Source organism: Gopherus evgoodei, chromosome 3 (assembly GCF_007399415.2).
Source record: "Gopherus evgoodei ecotype Sinaloan lineage chromosome 3, rGopEvg1_v1.p, whole genome shotgun sequence".
NCBI lineage: Eukaryota > Metazoa > Chordata > Testudines > Testudinidae > Gopherus > Gopherus evgoodei.
Window position 1 is genome coordinate 166,119,018 of NC_044324.1, and position 22,429 is coordinate 166,141,446.

General features: G+C 40.9%; 2 protein-coding genes across 4 annotated transcripts in view; one reads left to right on the forward strand and one right to left on the reverse strand.

Annotated features, from left to right (window-relative positions):
- Positions 1-13,324, reverse strand: part of RBKS (ribokinase) — a 112,139-nt gene extending 98,815 nt beyond the window's left edge. The window contains exons 1-2 of one of the 3 annotated variants that reach the window (XR_003999691.1): positions 13,007-13,116; positions 8,762-11,567 (exon numbers count right to left, since the gene is read on the reverse strand). Coding sequence is in view for 2 of the 3 variants with exons in the window: in XM_030557318.1 (XP_030413178.1) it covers positions 13,007-13,068 (62 nt within the window). In the remaining variant the exon portion in view is untranslated. Of the gene's footprint in view, positions 1-8,761; positions 11,568-13,006 lie in introns of those variants that run through there. The other 2 variants (XM_030557318.1, XM_030557319.1) reach the window with 2 other exon arrangements.
- Positions 13,325-13,374: 50 nt separating this feature from the next.
- The window catches only part of BABAM2 (BRISC and BRCA1 A complex member 2), a 341,856-nt gene continuing 332,801 nt past the window's right edge, over positions 13,375-22,429 (forward strand). The window contains 3 exon segments of the mRNA XM_030557316.1: positions 13,375-13,506; positions 17,591-17,724; positions 17,727-17,751. Of these exon segments, the coding sequence (XP_030413176.1) occupies positions 17,625-17,724; positions 17,727-17,751 (125 nt within the window). The 5' untranslated portion in view covers positions 13,375-13,506; positions 17,591-17,624.

Consider the following 22,429-nt stretch of genomic DNA (forward strand, 5'->3'; position numbering starts at 1 on the left):
AAAAGGGGTCATATAAGGTGTCTAAGACCAAGTTATGGGTTACTGGTTATGATTATGCTGTCTGTATGTCTGTATCATTATGTAGTTGAAATATTGGTTGTATACTGTCTGTTTTTCAAATTGGTGCTGCAGTTATGGGAAACACCCCAGACAAGTTGGTGTTAGCTCTGCTTAGCCTGCTTGATGGCCCATTAAGGACCATCAGCTACACAATCGACCCATTGAGAGAAGGCAGATACGCCTTGTGACTCAGCAAAGTATGCAGGGACTTGCCCATGTGACTCCAACTCCATTTTGCTGTAATTTTTCCACAGTAAGAACAAAGAAGTGTTCTTACACCTGGAAGTGCCTATATAAGGCTAATGTCTCATCTCATTTGTCTTCAATCCTGCTTCTACCTCTGGAGGGACTTTGCTACAAACTGAGCTCTACACAAAGGACTGATGACCCATCCCAGCGGGGGATGTTCTCCAGAGACTTGATTTGAACCTGCAGTTTACTCCATCACTGCTACAAGCCTGAACTAAGAACTTTGCCATTACTGTATGTAGTTGATTCCATTTAACCAATTCTAGCTCTCATTTCTACCTTTTTCCCTTTACAAATAAACCTTTAGATTTTAGATTCTAAAGGATTGGCAACAGCGTGATTTGTGGGTAAGATCCGATGTGTATATTGACCTGGGTCTGGGGCTTGGTCCTTTGGGATCGAGAGAACCTTTTTCTTTTACTGGGGTGTTGGTTTTCATAACCATTCATCCCCAGGATGGGTGGCACTGTTGGTGACACTGGGAGACTGGAGTGTCTAAGGAAATTGCTTGTGTGACTTGTGGTTAGCCAGTGGGGTGAAACCGAAGTCATTTTTGTCTGGCTGGTTTGGTTTGCCTTAGAGGTGGAAAACCCCCAGCCTTGGGTTGTGACTGCCCTGTTTGAGCAATTGGTCCTGAATTGGCACTCTCAGTTGGGTCCCACCAGAACCGCATCGTCACAATGGTATGCTTCAAGCAGCAGAAATGAACAAACACTCTTAACTTGTAATGCTGTTAACCAAGGAAAAGAGACACAGTTGTTTGGATGAAAATGTATTTGATGGATCTTGATGTTTTGGGCCCCTCTTACTAACTTCCCATTTTCTTCAACCGAAGACACTGATCTGCGGGCTGTTGTGAACCTTAATAGTTTGTAATGCTAGTCCCCACCTGGAATCTACAAGAAGCATTTTCTTCTTTGACTGCCCCATTCCAGTCCTGCATACTGGAGGCCCAATTCTGCTTCCATTGATTTCAGGGGGAGCAGGATTGAGCCCGTAGTCATTAGTCTTAATGGTTCTTTGACAAAAGTTGTAAGCACACCTTTATTTCACTCTAATGACCCCAATCCACTTCTGTGCAAATGGACAACATTATGTGGTGTTTCCCCCCCCCCCTTCAAATTCACCAGTCCAAGTTATTTAGAAAGAGACTGCATGAGAGTTCAGGTTTTTGTGTGTGGAATTAACTATAATCAAAATCCATAAACAATAATAAAAAGGTAAATCTTTATTTTCCATTTCCAGAATCAAAACTCATTACCTTTTTTATAAAACCTTAAACTGAACTCCTCAACTTCTGTATTCAAATATCTTTCACCTATTTGGCTTTAAGACTGCTGTATTATTTCAGGAAAGAAATGAATTACACCTCAAACCCACAATTTCAAATGTATGTTTTTCATCTACGGTAGCAGCAGTAGCTCTGACATTTAATTGTGGATTTTCAATTAACTAATTTACTTTCAATATTAGATGGCAGAAAACAGCCTCTGCTGTGACCAAGCTAGCAGAAAATACAGATACCTCACAAGGTTAAAGACATTGAGCTCCTGATAGTTGACAAGTAGGGCATCAATGAAATAGAGATGAAACGAGCGATATGCATACTGGAATGATTTACGTTTTGGGGGCAAAGCAGGATATTTTACAGTATATTTGTTTAGCACTGACTTCCTTAAAAGGAAAAAAAAAACAAGTGTGACTGGAAAATTGTGATGTTCTAAGCCAAGACATTACAGAAGTGGTTCTGTGTAATACAGAGCATACTGGGATAATGTACTGAGTCAGTCATAAATGTACTCTCTCATCATGTGAGGAGCAAGACAGAGTGACTGATGTTCTTTTCCTTGTTTTTTTTAAATGCACTTATCACCTGCTAGAATCAAAAGGCTTCCTAATTCATTTATTCCATTACCCCATGTGAACTCTTGAGAATTAAGCAATAGTTTACCAACCTCATGTGGACTAAGTTTAAAAGCTTGGTAAACACAAACTTTCTCTCACAAACTATAATTTTGAATTGCGAACACACACAGGAAGGGGATAATCCTCCACTGATGACATCATAGCCTACTGCCATGGAAATGACTTATCACAAACATAGGTTTCTAGTGACCTCATTTTACTATAAAGGAGGGAAATCTGGGTGGAATGGGAAAGACACTGGGAATAAACACATACATACACACAGATACTACGGGGAAAATGTTTTATGACTGTAAACAGTGAAAAAATTGAAAGTTATAGTTAGAGGTACAGTTGACTCACTAGATGTTCTCTATCTCCGAGGCACAGTGGCATTATGATTTTTAATTATATAGGTCCATGAGAGTCAATGGTTCTATATTGGGGCAGGCAAAGTATGGTCACATCCAGCCTGTCAGACCATTTAATCTGGCCCTCAGCTCCCACCAGGAAGTGGGGTCTGGAGATTACCCTGCTCCTGTGCTCCCTGTAGCGGGGTCGGGGGCTTGTCCCACTTTGCACAGCTCCCAAGAAACAGGAGTCAGAGGGGGTCATGCTGGCTATGTAGTAAGCGCAGGTGAGGCCAGGTCGCTCTGCGTGCTGCTCCGTCTGCCAATGGGAACTGCAGAGGTGGCGTCTGTGGCTGGGACAGTGTCTCCTGGCCGCACATCGCAGCCGGAGGGGGGATATGCTTCTGGGAACTGCTTGCGGTAAGCACCGCCTGGAGCCTGCTCCCAAGCCCCCTCCATGCCCCAATCCCCTGCTACAGCCCTGATCCCCATCCTGCCCTCCAAACCCATTGGTCCCAGCCCAGAACACTCTCCTATACCCCAAACCCCACATCCTCATTCCCAGCCAGAGCCCTCCCTGGTGGCCCAACAGCCTGCCCCAGCCCTGATCCCCCCTCGCCCTCCGTCCCAGTGATCCCCCCTCGCCCTCCGTCCCAGCCCAAAGCACTCTTCTGCACCCCAAACCCTGCATTCCCAGCCCTACACCAGAGCCCTCACCCCCAGCCTCCAACCCCCTGCCCCAGCTCTGATCCCCCTCCTGCACCCCAACTCACTTATCCCCAGCCCCACTCCAGAGCCCTCACCCTTCCCACCCAACCTGGAGCCCCCTCCCACACCCTGAACTCATTTCCAGCCCCAACTCAGAACCTGCACCCCCAGCCAGACCCCTCCTATTCTCCTACCCCCAATTTCATGAGCATTCATGATCCGCCATACAATTTCCATATCCTGATGTGGCCCTCAGGCCAAAAGGTTTGCCCACCCGTTCTATATAATAAATTCACTGTGCCAAACAGACATTAGGTCTCTGCCCTGAAGGCTAAAATGCTAACTGCATGAGCATTAACAAAGAACTGGGCATGGCTATTATAGCTGCATTCCTTCATGGAACAAGTAAGTTTTTAAGGAGCAGGAGGAAGGGAACTGTGTTTCAGGCATATGGCAACACAAAGCAAGGTACAGTATAACTCCAGAAATTGGAACTCGATCCTGCAGAGTACTGAGCATTCTAGCCCCAATCCAATCAAACACATAAGCATGTGCTTAACTTTCAGCCGTTGAGTAGTAGTTGGTGAGATTACTCAAGGGTTGAAAAATTATAAGTTGTGTTTCAGTGCCTCGGGACCTTGCAGGATCACGCCCTAGGTGAAAGAGAGACTTCTGAGCAGAGCATAGGGAGTGGAGGAATGCTGGAGGAGATAATGATCTTACATTTAAGTAGAGCCTTTCATCTTGAAGGATCCCAAAGCTATTTACAAACTAGATATACAAATCCATAAACGGGGATGATGTAACCACCACTAAAATACAGTCACTTCTGGGATGGTAGGCAGCAGTTTGATAATGCACAGGCACACTACACAACAGTTCAAGACAAGAAGTGAAGACACCATACCCAAATGAAAAGGCAGGAGAAATTTTAGTTAAATGAAGTCTGATAAGTGGCGTCCTGTTGGACTTCTGCATTAAAAGATAGTGTACAGACAGTTTCATCTGTACATTTCCTTCAGTCTGTTATATGTGACAGATATGGCAATTTCCTGAAACATCTTTAGAAAACCTTATTGAAATAAGTTTAAGTATCTTTGGAGTCCATTGTATTAAACACAAATGCTATGTATTATTATAGGCCTGAATAATGAAGTACACTGAATAATGTGGCAGACAAGAATGCTCTTTTGGACAATATTTGTGAAGTGGATTTACTGGAAAATGTGTAGGGGGGAGGTGAATACAAATTCCTTCCTCCTGGTTATGCAAAAATCCAGCCTTTTGAAGCTATGCCCTGAGGAAGGGACCATTGTCTACTTATTACTCTTTTGGAATCTGAAAATCAAAAACCCAAGCCGTACAAAGAAACAGGCTGATCTGCCCAGTCGGTGTGTTTGTTCTGAGTTGAGACTGTTATGAACTTGTAACCACAGGAAGATCTCTGCATGGGGGTTGAAGAACTGAATCCTACCAGAACCCCTGCTGGAATGGTGGGGGATGATCTCTGGTGAGCTTCGTAGCATGCATATACATTTTTTAAATTGTTTTAAATATTTTTTTTCTGTAATGCTTTCATGTTACGAATAGAAGTGTTTAAACCCACAGCTGGCATGCGGCCCAATTAGCACACAACTGTGGCTGTGTGCTAAAGGCCACCGGGCCTCCTGGGGTCTGGGTTGCTGGCTGCCTGGCTGCCCAGTGTGGCGGGGTCCAAGGCTGCCCCTGCAGGGGGGTTCAGGGTCGTGGGCCGTCCCAACAGGGATCCGGGCACTGCCCCGTGGGGTTGGAGTCCAGGGCTGCCGCCCGATCCCACAGGACCCAGGGACGGTCCCATGGGGTTGGGGTTGGAACTGGAGCTGCTGGCTGGCCCTGCGGGGTTGGGGCTGCCGCCCAGCTGCCCTACAAGCCAGCTGGGTCCAGGGTGGGGCCTGCTGCCTGGCTCCACACAGTGGGGTCCACGGTTTCTGCTGCCCAGCCCCCCATCAGGGCTCCACTCCTGGCCCCACTCTGTGGAGGGATCTTTGGGCGAGACATGCTAGGCATAAGGGTTTGTAGGGGGCAGTTGGGGAGGGAGGGGGGTGCGTGCGTGCGTGCTCTGGTTCTCATTCTGCAGCCCAAGTAACACATTGTTGGCCACAAATGGGGCCCACAATGATGAATAGGTTGAGTACCACTGACTTTGACAGAGCTGTGTGGTAACTTGTAACTGTGGGCAATTACACTGTTGAGAGAGAGAGCGCGCGCTAAGTGCAGATGCTCGCCTGTCTAGTTTGCTGGGAATAACACAGTGTAGACCAGAACTATGCCCTCATGCAAAAAACCCAGTCAGGAGGGAGAGAGATAAGGGTATCTGCCTAAGAGAGGCGAGGGCTAAAGCCTAAAAGCGGGTGCTCTTGCTGGATCACGGAAGGGGAATATAGGTGCAATTGCCTTGAATTGTGACACAACCATCAGATACCTATTTTAAAAACAAACAACAAAAGTGAATGTTACTAGTAAGAGCCAGGGACAACATTTGCAAGTATTGAGCCGGTTTCTTGAATACTACCAATGCTCCTTAGTTAATATCCATACCATCTCCTGTTTTACCAGACAACAACTTCTCTTAGACAGTGAGTGTTGATCATGATAAATGGTGCAGAACTTTTCTATTGTGGGTAACAGTAATAGCTTAGGTCACTTATCACATTTAAAGTGTTCAAGGATTGTAGTGCAAAAACACTACCTCCCCCCACCTCTACCCCGGTTTCCATTATATAGGATCCCATCTCATTGGTCACCCTTCATTCCTTCAAGAGTCCCAAGTTACATCATTCTTCCCTACAGGACTTCCGCTGGAGCTCATCAGTGCCATTTTGAGATCTGCCACAGGAGTCATTGCAGAATACACAAGAGGCTACGCGCTGCATTACTGAATACCCAGGCCTTGCTGGGTCAGAGAGAAGACGACATAGAAAGAGTCACAAGGTTCTGAAATCAACCCAAGGTCTCTCATTACTACATAAATAATAATAATAAAAAAACTCCTCAGACAACACATTCTCTCATGCCTTACTAACTTCTCTGGATTCAACAGAATAATTCCCACAGCTGTACTACGCTTGTACTCCTTCACAATTGTGCTTTCCTCCTGCTGCAGGCAACAGCAGTTTGAAGCTAACAAGAATTAGGTGCCACTGCTGTGGAGATTGGTTGTGGGGATTGAGGAGGATTTTCCCTTTGCTGCTAGGGGCATGTGGGTAAAAGCAGAAAAATAATAAAACCAGGAAAGAATGTTATGAACGGGCATGTGTGTGAGCTTGTGGAAATGTGCACATATGGAAAAGACATGCATGGAAACCAAAAAGGAGAAGAGAAAAGGAAAAAAAAAATGTCCATTTGAAAGAGAAGAGGAAGGAAATATTTTTCTCTGTCCCATAAAGAAAGTGAAATTAAAGAGGTATTACATTATTTACCTTTATTTTTACTTATTTTACAATTTTTTAGCAAGAACATAACTTAGGAACGGGAATTTCCATACCAGAACTGTCCGACAAACCATTTACCCAATATCCTGTCTGGCAGTGGCCAATTTTGGAGCTTTAAGAGGAAGGTGTAAAACCCTCCAGGATGCGTATCAGTGGCACTCCCTCAATTTACACCGCAGGGAATTTGGCCTTTTGTTGGCAACACAAACTATGTAAGTATTTCCAAAGTTTAGAGGGGACAGAAGACTCATGTGTCTGTCAAAAACAGACAGAATACATCCACCATCTGTCAAATAAAATAAGGCTTCAGTGTGCTTGGGGGTTAATACCCTACATGCATTTGTCACTACTGTTCACTCTGATTTAGGCACAGGCTGCTCTGTAGCTTGATGCTCTCTCTTCCATCTCTTTACATTTCTTCCACAGTCAGTCAGCCAGCCAGCTTGTTATAATAATTAATAATACTAGTGGTTACAGAAGGGGGCTGGGAGGCAGGACTCCTAGTTTCAGTTCCCAGCTCTAAGTGAGACTGTACAGACTGGAGCAGGAGGGCGGGGGTGGGGGTAACATTTATAGAATTTATTTATTTTTTCAAATTTTGAACATCTAACAAAAAACATGGTTGTTCATTTTGGGGCTGTGGTCTCATTCTCCCAAATTAAAATGAAATATTGTTGCCGCAGAGATTATATAAAGGGATTTCTCTGCATTCTGCATTTGCTGTTTTGGACCATTGTACTAAAGTTTCTTGTATTTACTCTAAGTGTTTTTAGTGTCTGACTCTCATTGGGCTTATATATTTACTATCTTGCCCTTATAATATAAATCAAAATGTGAGCCAGAATAAAAAACTTCAAAATTCAAGTAAAATGTCTAATATTTAAATATTATGGATTGTATCTGTTTTGATATTTAGATCTGAACCATACAGAATAATGCTGGTCTTGTTTTCCACTATTACAGTCTGCTATTGCTTATGAAGTATTGATTGATTGTACCCACAAATATGTTCTGTTCCTGGTCCCACTAGAAGCTGGAAGAGTGTGGTTTACTGCATATATGTATGAGAGTTTCTTTTGATTATCCTAAAGTAATTGTGGAAAACCCATGTTCTAGCACTGCAGGGCTATGTGACAGTGAGAACAGAATTTCTTTCAAAAGCAGTCTTGAAAGGCAGGTGGCCTGGTGGTTAAAACCTTTTTAAAAATATGAATGTGCACTATTATTTCTAGTGAATTTGATGGCATTTAAATCTAATTTTAGAAGCAATATTTGAAACAGGGCACTCTTCCATTTTCTTCTCACTCACTACTTGCACAGAAACTGGTCTAGCAGATTTCAATGTGTAACACTGCTGTAAAGGGCCATCTTTCTTTTTTTGTTTGTTTGTTTTTAATTGCTAGATCACTGTATTAAGTTAAGTATTGAATGGTTGTTGCTATAGCCTGGTGAATCTGGCATCCATATGTATAATGGCAACTTCAAGCATATGCATCTGATATTTTTTGTAACTTTGTCTCAAAGACACAGAATTGTTTATTCCTTCAAGTCTGCTATCCTTAAGCTTAATTGTTCAGACAAAAGATTGTATTACATTGCTATGAATCATAGCATAGCATTTTATAGCTTAGGCAATTCTCAACAAGATTCTCCTCTAGAAAAGTAAGATAGACTTCAAGTGTCAGTGGTGAATAAGTCTTTAATTAAATGCAAAGTCTCAAAAATGTCTCTCTCTTGATCTCCTTAAGAGTGTCCCTAACTTGGGCTATGCTACATCAGCTTCTGATTTAATGTTTTCAATATGTTCCAAATAGGTGACAGATAAATAACTTTTGATAACTGCCTTCAGTATTCTGTCCTCATTAGTAAACCAGCATACATTGATGAGACCTCAAAAATAGCTCTCAACCAGTGAATGCTTGAAGTTGCCATCATTCTCTGGGACTGTGACTGGGTGCCGAGATAGGCTGCACGGAGAATGCCATACTCAGGGCAGACTGCAAGAAATAGGGCAGACAATCCCTCAAACTGGTTCTTTATTCTATAATTAGATCCATCAAGCCAGTAACAAAAGAAATTCTGCAGTACCACAGTAGTTAACCAGAAGCCAAACAGTCCTCTTTAGGCATTCCAGCTCTTGGCGTCCATTTGGGCAAACAGGTCAAATAGTGACAGGTTACTAAAAACCCTATTCACCATATTTAGAATTCTACCAATCCCAAAGGATCAGACACTTCCCCTCGGATCAATATATATTTCAGATATTACTCAAATATCACTCTGTCAGCCAATCCTTAGTAAACTAACTAAAGATTTATTAATAAGAGAAAATAAGAGAATTATTAAATGGTTAAGGAATGATATACATACAAGTGATTTTCCGTGTTCTTATATCAGGATCATAGCAGTGATGTTATATCTGCTGGCTTGTAAAAGTCTCTCTGGAACCATCTCAAAAGGTCATAATCCAAATGCTGTTTAGATGTAAAGTCTGATAGAGAGTCTTTCTATACATTTTCCCAGGTATTCCAAATAACTACTTGGAAGATCTCAATCCCATAGGTTAAACTTTCCCTGTTTAAAGTTCAGCAGACTAGAGATGAAAGGATCAGGCCCCAGGTTTCACTTTTATAGCTGAAGCGGGCTAGTCAGTGCTTTGAGAACAGCATGTGACTGAGGATTCTTCTTTGTTGAGCAGACATTGTCCCATCACTTTGAAGTTAATATTCTATTTATTAAGTATCAGAGGGGTAGCCGTGTTAGTCTGGATCTGTAAAAGCAGCAAAGAGTCCTTTCGAAAGCTCATGCTCCAATACATCTGTTAGTCTATAAGGTGCCACGGGACTTTTTGCTGACTCTATTTATTATGCATACACAGGTAATCGAGTTACACTTATTAACATAAGGCAACTGCCGGTTATACATTATATCGTGGATAGATAAACTGAAGACAATATATGCAATATTGTTAATTTCACGCAGCGTCTCACATCTTTGATCTTAAGGTTGACTGAAAACAGATGCATACATAATATAAAGGCAATTAAGACATGAAAAGAAATTAGCATCTACAAGCTAATTTGGTTAAATTGTTAAATGTCTAATAGTATACATGTAAACAAAGAATAATACACCTAGTATTTATCCTTAGTTTCTATTGCTACAAATGAATCAATTAATGATTCCTGTCTAGTACATCTCTTTGAAATTTACATACAACTGAATTGTCCCGATACAATTGTAATGCCTCTTGTTAAGTGACACAGGTCAGCTGGGTTGCCAGAGTCACAGAGACTTAAATGTCTTTCAACACAAACTCTAATTTTTCAAGATAGGATTTCTTAATATAGAAGATCTAGAATATAAAGCACAGGTTGCTGCTTTGCATGGCATCAATCACAACACTAGCATCTTGTCTAAGCATGACCAGCACTATGTACTATTTTGCTATCTAAATTCAAACTGAGGGCTTGTCTATGCAGAAAATTATTCTAGAATAAAATAGGTTGTTAATTTAATCAGGAATACTATTCCTGATTCACTCCAGAATAAGAGCATCCAAATGGGGAGTGAATCAGGAATAGTATTTCAGATTAAATATTTCAGAATAGCTATTCCAGTTCATTTCCCTGTTTACACAAAATCTAACAGGTTTTGATTTGATATCCACAACTCTCACAAAGCTATTATTCCCTACATGATAACACCAGCTTTCTCTGATCCTGTTTTTATTTCCAAATGGTACACCAGAAAAGAGAGTACAAGGTTTCCTATCTTCCACAAATCTGATGCACGCTGATTTAGTTCAGATGCAAATTCATCACTGGATCCATAAGCAAGCACAGTAATACATCTTGCTTTCTGTATGCATTTTTGAGACACCTCCCTCAGAGATTTTGAAATTGCCTATATAAAGTCTTCCTCAGCATGGGTATTAATGTAATTTGATACAAGATTAAAGTAATTTTTGGCCTGCAAATGTACAGCATTTCAAAATTGCAGAGACTTAGAAAAGGGGTGCTTTTTCAATCAAGTCATCTTACAAACTCAACTGAATATCTCACCTGCCCCCAACATAGACACAGGTCAGGTGGAGTTTCAAACAAGTTAAGCTAGCTCAACTGAGCTACCTTTATTGCAGCCTTCCACATTTTTTTTTAAAACACTAGTTTACATATAAGGCCCAAGACCCGGTATACTGAAGACCAAAATGGGTAGGTTTTTCCAAATCATATTAGTTAAATCAAGTTAGCTTAACACAAGTGAAAAGCCCTCCAATGCCTATTAAGTTGCAGGCTAATATGTTTTAACCCATTAGCTATAAAAGGTTCAGCTAACATGACTTCAAATGTGTTATCTTATGTGTTTTAACAAGGGCCAAGCTTTAATCACATTAAACTAATACAGTTGAACACACACTCTTTTTTCCAATCACAACAGGGCCTAAGACTGTAACTACATTTAACAATTGTGACAGTTTGTGTAAAATATGTGACAACTTTGCATCTCCTGGCATTGCATTTTACAGAACAAACTAATAACAGGAACTTTTTGTGGATAAAGGGCCACATTTTCTATTTTAGTACTTTAAAATCTGCTGGAGAATTCATGTACATGTAGAGATCAATTCTAAAAAGGTCTACCCTGCTTATACGAGGCCTATCTTTCTCAGAAAGCATCTGATGCTTTCTACAAATTACACAAAACACTTAATCTTCCTGACACAAAACCCGTGGACAGTTTTTCTTGAATTCTGGAATGGTGTCTGTGTTTTGCACATTCCATATTCTTCTGAGCCATGTATTTTATACTTTCTGACCAGCAACTTGAGAGAGAGAGAGAGAGAGAGTGTGTGTGGTGTACAGAAAAACACCAGAAAAACAGTACAGTCAGCTGATGTGTTCCAGACATTTTTCAAGTCTTATTTTAAGCAACCAAATCTGCTTATACACCGTTTAAAATGTGTATTTACAATAGTGCGCAACTCAACTGATTTGCAAGTTAGCTGCAGTTGACAGGGCCGGGCACTTTAATATGTATTTAGCACTGTTGCCAACTCATGCGATTTTACTACAAAGTCTTGCAATATTTGGTATTTTTCATAAAACCCCCATTATGGCAATCCAGAGATTTCATGAGAATCTTAGCTTTCATATCTTTTTTAAAAGGAGGTTTTTAACCTTTGTAGAAAAGCTTGAAAACATGGCTTAAAGGCTCAAAAACCAGAAGGCAAAAACCAAGAACCAAACTCTTTTAAAAAAATGCTCATGCTTCCTCAATAGTTGAGGTTGGCAATTCTATATTTGTATGTGAAAATAGGAGAGGCCATCTCCCACCTTAAAATCAAAACAAATGTGCTTCATAGGAACAACAACTAATCCTACTATAGCTCTTTTTACCATAGAGCTTATTCTGGTTAGCATATTAAACTATCTCTTGCCTATGTGATAGAGAAAAATTACCTTGGAAGTAGCAACAGATTTGTTTGCACATTGTATTTACTCTCTTCAGATCAAATCAAACTGTCCTTCTAGTAGGCTTGCCTGGATCTAAGAAAGGGGTCACAGACTACTATGGTCTGAGTGAAAAATTTAATTTGCATTTCTGCCAAAGAGAACTTTGAACAGCCTGAGTACAGCTGGAAACCCCAAGACTCAATCTTCCCCGTCCTCAAGTTACCACAGGCGTCTGATCAGAGCGCTAGCGGACAACGCATTCAAACAGAGGGTCAGCCGCAGGCATTCCGCTCAGTGCACTTCTCCCTAGGTCTACACTCTTCTCTCAAAGCATTACTTGTATGGCTGAGATCAGCTAGAACCAACCCTCCAATTGGCAGCTCGGTCACATTGTTCTGCTCAGCCTTTTCTCCTTTCCCGCTACACCCGAAGCAGGTCTTTGCTTCACTCCCATTCATCCCTGCTCCATCCACCCTCCCTTCTGACTGGTGCTGCTCTCCTATGACACTCGGCCCGTTCCTCCCCATTCATCCACGCACAGTAGGTAGGACGCCTGACACTGGTTTTACTAGCACAGGCTCGTGGGGCGAAAGGATTTTCCCAGCCCAGTGTGATCTGTGGTTTACAGTCAGAACCCCCGGGTTCTCTTGCAGCCTCGGCCCCATTATGTGACCCTCCCCGTCTCTGTGCCTCAGTCTAGGCCCCCGGGCAATGGGGGCGGGGTGGTGCTGCCCAGGATGGGGGCGGGGCTGGGACACCGACTGACGCTCGCTTGTTGGCGCACCAGCGAGCGACTCCAGGTACTAACCTGACCAGGTCGGTCATGCAGGATCCCACCACCACCACCTCAGCCGGGCCAGCAGCTGCCATAGCCCTAGGACGCTGCGCTAGGCTCACCGGCAGGGCTTCCGGCCTGTGAACTTTGACCCCCTGCTGCCTGGGCAGCCACTTCCGGAGCTTCGCTGGTTGCCCACGGGGGGTCCTTCGACCAGCCCGGGGTTGCTCCTGTCAAATGCCTGATTGCAGTGCCCCCTCCCATTGTCTCTCTCCTTCCTCGCCCTGTGGGTCACCCCCTCCACTCTCTCCTCTCCCTCTTGGCTGCGGCCCCCCGCTACTGGGAGACAGGGACATTCTTTCAGGCATGTGTGGAGCCTCCTACAGTTACGTGCCCCCTACCGTTCTCCCGGTAACTGCGGGCTGGGAGCGCGCACGCCGCAGACAGGGGCGCGCCCGTTAGATTGTGCAGGGGTAAGGCGCGTGCCCGCGGCCGAGGCTAAGGCTTTTTCTACTGCCCCGTAGTGGCTGCAGGTACCTGGAGACAGCGCGGGGGAGGGGCCAAAGGGAGCAGCACCCCCAGCAGGCTAGGGTGGGGGATGAGGTAATGGGGGGGGTCTCCTCCCGGGTCTCTCTCGCCCTGGGGGCGTGGAGTAGATATGGAGGGGAACTAGGGGAGGGGCTTCCCCATGCAGTATGAGGGGCCCTGCTATAGGTTATGCTCCCCCCATCCCCCACCCAACGTGGGTGCAGGAGGGGTCCCAACATGCTGGATGCCTCTCCTCACCGTTGGCACGAGGGATCCTGCTACGATGACTCTCCCCACAGCGGTGGTGCGAGGGGTCCCAGTGTGGAATAGGTTTGCCACTGGACTGAAGTGGTTCCTGGCCTGGGGTGCATTGGTCTAATCCAGGAGTAGGCAACCTGTGACACATGTGCCAAAGGGGGCACGCAAGCTGGTTTTCAGTGACACTCACACTGCCCCGGTCCTGGCTACTGATCTGGGGAGCTCTGCATTTTAATTTAATTTTAAATGAAGCTTCTTAAACATTTTAAAAACCTTATTTACTTCACATACAACAATAGTTTAGTTATATATTATAGTCTTAGAGAAAGAGACATTTTTAGAATGTATTACTGGCATGCAAAACCTTAATTAGAATGACTAAATGAAGACTTGGCACACCACTTCTGAAAGGTTGCCGACCCCTGGTCTAATCTCAGGTATGGCCTGTGGTGACAACAGGTCTCAATATGACATACCATCCTGATCCCAGCTGCTTGTGGTGGTGATGATGAGTCTCCATATTCAACATTTCAGCCTGAAGAGGGGCCTGGTCTTGTTGTTATGTGTATTGCAATGGCACCTAGAAGAGCCAGACATTTACCAGATTCCCACTGCGCTAAGTGCTGTACAAACACTGAGTGAAAAGATAGTCCCTGTCTCAAAGAGTTTACACTCTAATCTGCAGCCTTGCTCAAAGCAATTCTATTAGATTTATGTATTGTCCCCTGTGTAAGTGACAGGTTCCAACATCCATCCTGATAAGAAAACAGATTGCTGCTATAATGCTGTGTTAAAATAGGAGTTTGTGAAGCAATATCCTGATCTGAGTGGCTTTGTCTCAGATCAGGATGGAGCATTGAATGTGGAAGACTTGTTATTGCTACAGTCCCCACACATGTGTTAAAGTTAAGGGCATCACCAGTCTGCCAGTGCCCCATTTTATGTTTGTTAGTATCATCCTCAGACTTTGAACAGATCATCAGTGCAACTCTTATTTTGGAAACCGTGGTACAGAATCAGGGATTACATGGAAAGGATCCTTTAAGTAATTTCAAATCCATTTCCTCTGCCAGTTTAGAATTGTTTCCTCCAATATATTCTTTACTGCTTTCATATGGATTAATTTATGTATATCCATAATGCTGCCATCCAGGTTGAAGGGAAGGCATAGCCTAAATTAGGATCCCTCATGCTGCCTGACAGTTCCCACTCATAATTTCCTCAGATCTAGAGGGTCATTGTTAAGAGTAAAAGCACATGTTAGTTTTACCTGTGTACTAGTAACAGATTATTACAACTGCAAGGATTCAAAAAAATTAATTTACTTTTTTTATTTGTGCTTTTTGTTTTCTTTTTTCAAGTATTTTGTTTTAGGCAGTGAAACTTGACTGGTCACTTTTGCTCTCTGGTCACTTTCTTTTCACTTTGGTTAACTCAGTACTGTTGTGTTTTGTTTACAGTACTGAGAAGAAGGATTAAATGAGGGGGAAAAACATTTCAATATGAATTAAAATTAAAAAAATTCTGATAGATTGTTAACATATTGTATTTTGTAAAACCTCTGTTTACAAAATTAAATGTTATTTGTAAATTTAGTTGATAGTATCTCTTTAAGCATTGTGCGATGTTGATAAAGAGAGCAATAACTCAATTGTGTAGTATCAGAGGGGTAGCTGTGTTAGTCCTTAAAGGTGCCACAGGACTCTCTGTGCTTTTCACTTGTTGTAATGTGAAGTAAATACGGGTAGAAAATAATGATGTGCTCTACCTCATAATCAGAGATGGATGAGGAATGAATAGGCTCTGTTAACCCTTTATTCTGACAGTATCCTTGTGTTTTGTGAATCAAAGATAAAGGGCCTGATCCTGCAAGGTTCAGCTTCAAGTGACTGAAGATTCTATCGAATCAGAAAAAAGATCACCATATAATCCAAAAGTCAAAACTGAACTCACTTCCTTTTTATGCAGAAAGGTGAAAGGGTCATGCCTCTCACATTCTATAGGAAAATTGGTGAAAACCACTATCTTTCTCAACACTTACATCCGGGTGTTCCTTTGTGTCTTTCGAAGAGGCTATGGGGATGTAGTCCATGACAATCCATCCATGCTGAGCTGAAAACAATCACAGATATTTGTTGCTGTGCCTTCTGGAAATGCCATGAACAATAGCATACTGCAACCTTATGATTTTCAGTTGAGATAATTATGTAAGATAGACACTAATGTAATTGTCTTTTGGTTGCCATAAAGTGCTAGGCCTTTGCTTGAATATAATGTTTTAAAAGTGCTAATTTAGGCTCTGTTTCTTGAAGATTTATATTTTCATGTGAATGACTTTCATAAAAGCTAAATTTTTAAATCAGATACTTCACACTGCTACCCATTACAGGGAGTTATTAATTTGTAGGAATTAGCCATTAGTCGCCTACTAATGTTTGTAATTGGGATTTGATTCAAGTTAAAACAAGAGAAAACATGATATTGTGAAGGTTTTACTGCAGGGAACTATTATTCTCTTTATGGAACACTTGATAATAGCCACAGTCCATACACAGCATTATTGTTGTCTTTGTCTTGTTCTCTGGAAGAAAGATATCATAGTAATAGCAGTAGTACAAGGAGCAGTGTTGATAAGAGAAGGAAAAATAGCATAATGAAAATGGAGAAAAGGGTGAAATTTCAAATCCCCAGATTTTAGGCTTATTCTGTGCGTATTGGTTTCTAGAGATGCTTTGTATATGTGAACTCTACTGGGTTGTAGATAGAGGATGCGAGATATTGTCCCAGAGTAACTGAAGGCTGTGTTGCAGTAAGAGGATAAATAGAGCATCAGCTGACCTTTTCAAACATATAAAAGCTATGGTCTAGAATCAGAGTACAGAATTTGGTTTCTGTACTCTGCTGTGCCAGTGACTCCGCATGATCTTGAGTAAATCATTCAGGGTTAAATTTCAGAAGCACCTAAATGGCCAAGGCCCCTAAATCCCATTGACTTTTAATGGAAACCTAAGTTCCCACGCACGTAGGCACTTCTGAAAATTTACCCATATGTCTTTGCACTTCAGTTTCCCCATCTTTAAATGGGAATAGTGATACCTTTGTAAAAGTGCAATGAGATGTTTGGGTGATAAACATTATATTATTTGTTACTAATAAGTAAATCTGATATGTTCAGAGAAGTCTTTCCAAATAGGTATTTAGTGAAGAAATAGAATTGCAGAAGTGATGCCAGTCCTGGTTGTACCAGCTGTAGTAGTGAAATTAATCTATTTTCTGATGTTTTATTCTTACTAGAAATTACACATGAAAATATACCTAGTGGGACAAATCCGATCCCATTGAAGTTAATAACACAATTCCCATTGACTTCAGTGGGGCCAGGATTGTCAACTTATGGATTTTAATTTGCAAGGCTGTAGCATTGCTATGTTTTAGGAGTCAGGCTGGTCCATTTCAGTTGATTTTGCGTACTAATAGGGATTGGATCATCTAATAAAAGCAGAGAGCCAGGAAAGGTTCAATTATTTTGTTTAGATTCAATGAGTAGCCTTCCTGATCTGACCACTTGCCCATGATTATTGAGTTAGGAGGAGAGAACTGCCTTATCATACTCTGCCTCATTTCTCTTATAAACCTGTATGTACTTCAGTCTGTTATAATTACGGAACATTCCTGAATGTTTGAGTTCATCACTGTGTTAGAATAATAGTACCTAACACATCAAATTTATTGCTTTAAGAAAAAAACCCCTGCAATCCCAGTGCATTCCTTTGAGTTACTTACATGGCATGGGAATTTGCCACAGGTAATTTCTTGATTTTCCCCATGCAGAGCTCAGTACAGCAGGAAAGAAGGACAAGTTAAAATGTCTCCTGAAGTGCTTTTGAACAGAATTTCACCGGCACTCTCTCCTTTCATTTCCAATGTGGTCAGAAATGGAAATAGTAGGATGGATGCTACTAACTGTCTAGAATTACAGACCTGAAATCTGGGCTAAGTATTTGAATAATTCTTTGAGAAGAAGGCCATATGTTTTTATTTAGAGTGCTGATTTTACTGTGTCAGTATGTATTTTAATTCTATATGGAACGGCAGAGATTGACTAGATTTCTTTTGTCCTCACTACCATTCTCTAGTATTTGTGACTTTATCTTGTTGTGCCTCATTGGCAATAGTTTTCTTTCTAAACATATTCATCTTGATAATATTGATCCCTTAAGGAGTAAACCCCGAGCTGTGAAGATTGTGCCATTGCTTGCTTTCTCACTTTAACCCGGATATTAACTGCTCTAAGTTAAGATAACTGAATAGCCTTTCTTCTGGCCATGACATGACATCTCTATGCTGTAAAGGAGGAAGAATAGCTCTTCCTTCCTGACTGACCTCTTGAGAGAAATCAGTAAGATACATTCGTAATATGTGCCAGTTATCAGCAGGGCCATCCATTTGCGTAGGGTTTACTAAATTACTAGATTCATATTTGCTTTTAATTTTTATTATTATGTCTACTGGGGAAACTCTAGAGGTTCCATGTGCATGGTATTTTAGTGAGATAGTAAAGATGCAATCTCTGCCCCAAGGAGTTTACCATCTAGGTTAAATGTGACTTACACAACAATTGACATTAGGCAACGGGGAATGAGGGAGAGATGTACACAAAACTAAATGATGGTTACTTGACTTTGCAAGGTACACTATATGTGCAGCATGATACTAAGATGTGTTTTTTCTGGCTGATTTTTTTTTTTTTAGATTTTTTTTTCTAAAAGAAAAATGATTTTTTAAATTCTTTATTTCTCTAAATGTTCTTTTTGGTGAGTTTCTCCTTTTAGGTAGGATTTTTTTATATTGTATAGTTATGCACAGTACCTAGTGTATATGCACAGGAATCTAGGACTTGAAAGAAGTAGCCCCAAAGAGTCTGTGTCCCACTGCATGATGAATGGGTCTAGGTTCTGCCATATACCAGGGCTAGTACTTATGTCCTAATATTTTCTTGTTCCAGGGCCCAGCTATGTCTTAATACTTGCTGGTTGCGCCTCATATTCAAGTTTGTATCTGGGCTCTTGCTGAGACTGAATTGGATTAATTCAAGATTCTGTGTTTTACGTGAAAAATCTCTATTAGCCCTACTTTTGGAAAAAATTGGTGGCGTGAAAACACATCAGGATTTAATAGCTATTGCATTAGCTCTTTAAGGATGTTAATTACCTGTAATAATTCCTTGCGCCCCTCACATATGTTAGCTGCAAATATTTTTAATATATGTAAGGCTTGTGGGCTTTCAGCAAGGTTGCTGATTTTGTTATAGTTTACTTATGGGGTATAATAATATGTTATCAACAGAGCACTGTGAGAGTTTGCAAGGTGCTTCAGAAATGTAGAACAGATATTCTTTCTTCCCTTATGAGCTAACGATAGATACAATTACAAGTACCGAATGGCCTGGAGGCATCTTGAGTGATGAGATGAAAGTTTAAAGGCTTTTGTAAAAGTAGAGGGATTTGGAGGAGGAGAGGGAGAACACGTAGTGCCTAGAGGAAATGGGAGGCTGTTACAAATATAAGTGGTGACATGAACAAAAGGAGCCATGAGAAGGGAGAACTGGGCACAAGTAGGAGGAAAAGGAAAGAAGAGCTGTAGGTGGGACAACGACCCTGCTTTTGCTCCCCTTGCAGTCAGTCACAAAACTTCCATTTTGTGATTTCACTGGTGCTGCATCAGGCCTAGCGTTAAAGTGAGTGTTGAAAGTGAGGAAGAGGCATTTGAACCTGATGCTTGAATGTTTGGAAATGACTAACTGAACAGAAATTTTTGAAGTCTCTGTGGAGTAAACATTTCTAGTTTTCCTGTAAATGTAGTAATTTCAAAAATCAAAAGTTAAATTTAAAAAAAGAGAGATCATAACTTTTTGGGAATATGAACAAAGCTGTGGGCACATGATGTCTCTGCCAAGCACTGCTAAGGGCTTGTTTATTACAGGGCACATAAGAATTTGTAATAATAATAAAAAAAACCCTACCCTCTGCATGGATTGACAATATTAAAAGAACATCAAAACATGCTACAGAAAATAAAAGTTTTGTGACCCTAAAATTTTGACAAGTGGCCATTTCAGTAACTATGAGCATAGATAATATGCTCCTTTTCCACAGTCTTTCAGGGATCTACTTGGGTAATCAGATTGTTTATCTAAAATCTGTAGATTGCACATGATAAGAATTCATTCACATTTTGGTCTTTTTACTAGCTATCACGTTATTATGTTACAGGTTTTTATAAATTAGGGTTAACAATGTTCTGCATTGGATCATAGTGGTAGAGTTTTGAATACATGTAGCATTAACAAGAGATTTTATATTTTTAGTGCATGTTATGGGATAGTTATAAAACTAACTGAGATCATCATCAGCATTTTGGAAGTGTGGGTTCCTCCTTCCATTCAAGTCAGTGGAAGAATTCCCATTGACTTGAAAGGTGCAGGATCAAGCTCTAAGTTTCCATCCTATCATTGCAATCAATTTTGAATTATAAATCATCAGCAAGATTAAAAAATGTTTTTAATCATTGTGCTATTTTGAAATCGAACCATGTGTTAGATGTATTCAGTAAAGAACATATTTACCGTTTACTTTTCCAAATTTACTGTCTAGGTTCGTGGTAGAGTTAAGGTTTCTCCATGTTTTGCAAACTTTAGTAAAGAACTGATGTGCAGCTAAGCAATATGATTCAGCAGATAAAGTATAATGGTATATTAATTCGTGCTGCTTGGGAGTGTGGGAGGAGAGTGTCATGGTAAGGAAATACCTCTTTTTTTTTTCTGCAGTCTTTATGTGTATATGTGTTTTTATTATAATTTCTTATAGTTGCATAATTCAAAGCGTGTTACAAATGTAGAGACATACAATCTTTAGCATGAGCCTAACACTTTTACTTATGTGAGTATGGCCTTCAGGATTTGGCCCTATAGGGACTTTGTTGAAATGCAGACATCTTCGGAGTGGATTGTGGCAATTATTTAACAGTGGTCAGAAACACTGCATAACAAGAAGAGAGAAATAATACTGTATTCCAAATGAAATAGCAGGAAGAATTTAGGTAGGAAGTGCATATTTACCCAAATCAGAATTTTGCACTCTCTTCCTTGTCCTTGTGAAAAGTTCTATGGACTCCTCAGTGAACAAAAATAGGTCCTTGATACTATTACACATCTGAAAGATGTCACTTTCAACAGCATCAGTTTTGGTGTTAAAAAGACACTATAAGGCATCTCTAGTGTATTAATAAAAGCCCTACTCTTCAAAAAGTGTTTGAATGAATCAACACACTTCACACTTTGATGGGTTATCAGTTCGTTACTGACCCAGAGAAGAGTTCCTCCTGGTGCATCAACATTACATCCTGCAGCACTGAATTCTTTGGAGGTCTTTCTTCCATGTGCTGACTGCTTCCTAATCTTGCTGTGTTTTAAAAATATAACTATAGAATAATGAGATGTGGCTGGAGGCATTTTTCACTGAGATCGATATTTAGGTAGAGCAGAGAATGTGAATGGGAAAAGTCCATTGTCAACCAGATTGATGTAGAAATGGAATGGTCTTCCATATGAAGGCCCCTCTTTGAAGCCTTATGTGTTGCTGGGATCCAATTATTTAAGAGGCTGCCATCTTTTCTATCTCATATCACAACACTTGAGGTCTCTGGCCTCAAGCATTTATGTTCCTGAGGTGAATGGAAGGACATTCTCAGTAGAGGGTCTTGGCCTGTGGAACTTGTTGGCCTGTGGAACTTGTTTTCCTTGACTGTACATCAGAGCCGAAGGTTGGTGAGCTTCAGATCATACTACAAGGCTTTTTATTTAGTCGATATTTTTATTATTTAATTTGTTTTGGTTAGTTATGGGTCTTGGGTCAGGCAGAGTTTTAAGAGCAGAACTATATGGACTAGGTTTGAGCTCTGTATAATTTTCTTCTAGGTGCTACATAATCATATAAATAAAATATGGATGCTATGCATATGGATGCTATGCAGTCTATTTTGTGTTTTCTGCAATGAGATTCAATGGAAAATTCTCCCCCTTGTAATCCCTTGGTAGTAATCAGTTTTGGTATTTTGATGTTTCTACTTGTCCAAATCTCTCATTGATCCCTGGATCTCTGACATCAGTCTTCCTTTACAATCATTTAAATTCCTAAATAGGAACGTACATACAGCAGTGGTAAAAAAAATAATGATGTACTTTCTGGAGCAGATGCTGGCAACATGCAAGTTCTATATAGAGCTTTAGTAGGATGTTCATGAATTTGTTGTCCTGATTCCTGACCAACAATGTTACTTTATTTTCTGTGTTTAGCAAATAGACTGCGATGTGTTTTGATAGTTCCTTTTTCATATGGGTTTTCCCCTTTTTAATGTAAATGCATATTTACATTTAAAAATTTTTTAGTATATCATTTTGGAATGTATTGTGAAATATTGAAATAATGACTCCCTTATTGCAATAGTGTTTCCCTTAACCCTTTAATCTCCAGGCATTGTATTAGTTGAAGTGAGAGGTTCTGCTTCAGGTACTGGAGAAAAATTGCATTCCATCATTCACATACATTTTTTTTAACCTGTATTTGATTGGTTTAGGATAAAGTCTGACAGGCCTGATGGCTTTTGTTGATG